This window comes from Pinus tabuliformis, chromosome 7 (genome assembly GCF_031772625.1).
Source record: "Pinus tabuliformis cultivar Carrire ecotype Pingquan chromosome 7, CPIR1, whole genome shotgun sequence".
NCBI lineage: Eukaryota > Viridiplantae > Streptophyta > Pinopsida > Pinales > Pinaceae > Pinus > Pinus tabuliformis.
Genome location: NC_142293.1, coordinates 1,364,140,462 through 1,364,144,540, shown reverse-complemented (window position 1 = coordinate 1,364,144,540; position 4,079 = coordinate 1,364,140,462). Strand labels below are relative to the sequence as shown.

Below are 4,079 nucleotides of genomic sequence, written 5' to 3'. Positions count from 1 at the left end.
TATTCTCCTATCGTTTTCACGTGCGACAGAAACAACTCCTACCTGCCATTTTTCTGTCCGATTATATGTTGTTGTTTGACCAGCTGGTACTATGGAGGATTTAGAGGGAAAAAATGGTCCAAAAATGTTGCAGAGAATGAACCTTCGAAAAAGGGCAGCGTAGCGTAGCGTAGGGACATACAGCTCTTCACATATTTGTTTATATTTGAAGTAAACAAATTAGAGCACCAGTTGAGAAATTATTTTCAAAGAATTGTCGAGATACCAGCCACGATGGCTATTGCAGAGCCACCGAATCCAATCAGAAACCGTTTCCTTAACTTCTTACTGTTTCTCTTCAGTCAAAATCAAGACGCGACTCCCTGCACAACCACTCACACTATAAATTGCGTTTCTGTGGCGGCTAATGTCATAAATGTAACCGAATTGCTCTTTGCAAAGTATTTACATCATGAAGACGACTGAAATGGCAAGAATTTTGTGTGCTGCAAGTTTTTTGATATTTGCATGTGCCTCGACAAGTGCAGCTGGAGGACTGCAACTGAACTTCTATGACCAGACATGCCCCGGAGTTTCCAATGTTGTAGAAGAAGTAGTTGCAAGCTACATATCCAGAGCCCCAACTCTGGCCGCGGCTCTTCTCAGAATGCATTTTCATGACTGCTTTGTCAGAGTGAGTATAGTTTTTTAAGTTTAAACACTTTTTTATATATATGTATTATATTTGAGATTGCAGATTTTTGGAATATTTTACCTCCGAGATTGCAGATTCCAGGAATATTTAGCTAATAAAATAAAATAAACCAGAAAAATTAATTATTTGACCTCCCTCATATACTCCCATCTTAGAAATATTCTGGAAATCCTCAGTCAACCTATACTCCCATCTTGAAATATTCTGGAAATCCTCAATCAACCTATTCCATTGAGACTAGAGCATAGCATTTAGAGGCTCAGTAAATTGATACTTTTGACATTTTTGACAAGGACGTGAACTTGATTGGTGCAGGGTTGTGATGGATCGGTGCTCTTGAATTCAACAAAATCAAGCAAGGCAGAAAAGGATGCGCCTCCGAATGTGACTCTCAGAGGATTCCAAGTCATTGACGCAGCCAAAGCTGCAGTGGAGAAGGTGTGCCCGGGAGTGGTGTCATGCGCTGATATTCTTGCACTCGTTGCACGAGATGCTGTTCATATGGTAATTACAAATCACTCAATATATACCTTGGTTTTCTTTCCTGTTTAATCATCAGTTTTGCTCGCCAATCTCTAAGATGATATTTAATTCATGCAAATATTAGTTGGGTGGACCATTCTGGAACGTTCCAACTGGACGCAGAGATGGAGTGGTATCTATCCAGAACGAAGCTGTCGCAAAACTTGCTCCTCCCAATGCAACTTTCTCGAAACTGAAATCAATATTTGCCAGCAATGGTCTTGATGTTAAGGATTTGGTTGTGTTGTCTGGTCAGTAATCAACTATAATCCATATTCCACAGCTGTTATCTTCTATGTCAAAAGTAGATTGAATTTAATTATTCCATCAAGATTTATATATAGTTCAATACTGGGTGCAGGCGGACACACAATAGGGATATCTCACTGCAACTCCTTTAGCGGCAGGCTGTACAATTTTACAGGAAAAGGAGATATGGATCCCTCATTGGATAAAAATTATGCAGCTCAGCTCAAGATAAAATGTAAGCCCGGGGACAATAAGACAATAGTAGAGATGGATCCAGGTAGCTTTCGAACATTTGACACCAATTATTTCGTGAATGTAAAGAAGAATAGAGGCCTCTTTCAATCCGATGCTGCTCTTCTAACCGACAACGAAGCACAATCATATATCAACCAGCAATTGCAGTACCTGTCGTTCTTCTCAGATTTCGCAGTGTCTATGGAGAAGATGGGCAGAATCCGCGTGCTAACAGGCACTGCAGGGCAAATCCGAAGACACTGTGCCTTCGCAAATTAACTGGAACTTCATTTTTTTTATTATTCGAGATTAATAAGCCCCCGGCCCGTGACTTCAAGCTTTACTCTGTTTCGATTATATTGAGAATATTTCAGGTTAAAGATTGTGACGATAGCCCACTGCCTGTGACTTCAAGTTTTACTCTGTTTCGATTATATTGAGAATATTTCAGGTTAAAGATTGTCATGATGTTCTCAAATTGTTAAGGCGTTCAATTTGTACTGTGTCTATCCGAGCTTTTGATACAATCCTTGGAAATAGTTACCGTGCGCATGTGGTTAAGTTACCGTTGTCGTTGGTCATCCTCCAAATTCGCTTTTCATTTTTAATAAAGTCAATGATGGATTGACGAATAACACGTGGATACTCGCATGATATAGATATAAATGAATGGCAAAAGCAATGGGTACTTTACAGCCTGCTAAAAACAAAGTGTATTTTCTAGTTGTAATTATTGAGCTGAAAGATTTATTTTACAATTTAGTACGAAGGATTTATTTTATATTTTAGTATGAAGGGATGTGTAAGTTAGTCTATTCATCAATTATTTTTTAAAATAAAAATTATGTTCTAAATTTTCTAAATAGAAAAATAATGTAGGCTATAAAAAAATGAATGTGAGTTATAATATAAAAAGGAATGTGTTGTAAAGTAATTAAAATTAAAAAAATGTGTGAGTAACATCTTTAAATTTTATAATTTGGTTTGTTATTAATCAAATATATTTGTTAATGAAAATTAACACATTGTATTTTCCACGGTCAAGAAATTTGCATGTAAAGAAATTTGACCTCTCTGGGTTTAAGTTAGATCTGTACTTAAAATGGATCTTTCGCATACACTAACAATTGTTCCTAAAAGTGCAAAAATACACAAAAGGAACAAAAGATTTGGGAATATTATTTTGAAAAATTAAATCACTAAATATAAAAATTCTAAATATGTCCTTTCTTCCCATAGCCTTTTGGGATTTTATGTATTCTATTCATGAGTGCTTTGTTGACCCTAGAGGCTCATTCTACAGCCCAATATGAGGGGATGTGTAAGTTTGTCCCCAATATGAGGGGATATGAGGGGATGTGTAAGTTTGTCTGTTCGTGCATTTCCACTTTAAAATAAAAATAAAAAATAAAAATTATGTTTTAAATAGAAAAATAATGTCAAGTACAATAAAAATATGTTGTAAATTAATTAGAAGTAAAAGAAAATGTGTGAGTAAGATGCTTATATCTTATACTTTTCAAAAATATTCCAATAATAAATTTAAATAAACTATTTGAAAATCTACGTTAACTAATTTATGTTTATGTTAATACAAATTTGTTAAAATAAAATATTTTAAAGTTGTATATAAAAAAATATTGAATGTGGGTTATCAATAAAACATTTTAACACAAATTAATATTCACATATATTTAAAAATATATTAATAATAATAAATCATTTTAATTTGGGTGATAAAATGTTTGGATGTACATTTTATGTAAAATATTTTAGTGTCAATTACTTATCATTTAATATATCTATATATATATCTATATATATATATATATATATATATATATATATATATATAATATGAAAAAATTAATTTTTCATGGTTAAGAAGTTTATTTGGTATTATGTATACTTTATTTACCATTCATAAATGCAATTTAAACAATAAAAAAGAAAGCATTTTTTTTTGTATTCTAAAGAAGTTTTCGCTTGAAGAAATTCGATAGATTTATGCTAGTGGGGGAAACCAATTCTCAAGTTCTTGAGGTCTCTCAAAACCAATTTGATTTTTTTCTAGACATTAATATAAATTTCAATTTCAATTCCTATTCAACATCTCTAAATTTTTAATGCGTGTTATTGACAGCCACCCGCAATCAAGAATTCAACATCGACAACATCTCTATGCGATTAAAGCTCAGGTTATCAAGCAAAGAAAGCAAGGAGCTCTACAATCGGAAGAGAAGCAATGTGGGCTCACTAAAACTCGGTAATTGAAATCGTTATTTGGGTATTCCTAATCTTTAATGCAAACATAAAATTCTTCAGTTGGATAATCTTGTAGAGAACTTAAAATTCTGTTGGACACAGTGGAGGAGTTGAG

The 4,079-nt window shown here is 33.5% G+C and overlaps 1 protein-coding gene across 1 annotated transcript; it reads left to right on the top strand.

Moving 5' to 3' along the window:
- The first annotated feature begins 443 nt into the window (after nt 1-443).
- LOC149252663 (peroxidase 3-like) lies at nt 444-2,387 on the top strand. Its single transcript, XM_089456698.1, has 4 exons — nt 444-673; nt 1,010-1,198; nt 1,302-1,467; nt 1,578-2,387. The coding sequence occupies exons 1-4, from the start codon at nt 452-454 to the stop codon at nt 1,976-1,978; spliced, it is 978 nt and encodes a 325-aa protein (XP_089312824.1). The 5' UTR covers nt 444-451; the 3' UTR covers nt 1,979-2,387.
- The last annotated feature ends 1,692 nt before the right edge of the window (nt 2,388-4,079 follow it).

Excerpts from the sequence above, each read along its gene's own strand:
- LOC149252663 (XM_089456698.1), top strand. The coding sequence starts at position 452 with ATGAAGACGACTGAAATGGCAAGAATTTTGTGTGCTGCAAGTTTTTTG. Across the intron at positions 674-1,009 it reads TTCATGACTGCTTTGTCAGA|GGTTGTGATGGATCGGTGCT; the intron begins GTGAGTATAGTT and ends TGATTGGTGCAG. Across the intron at positions 1,468-1,577 it reads GGATTTGGTTGTGTTGTCTG|GCGGACACACAATAGGGATA; the intron begins GTCAGTAATCAA and ends TACTGGGTGCAG.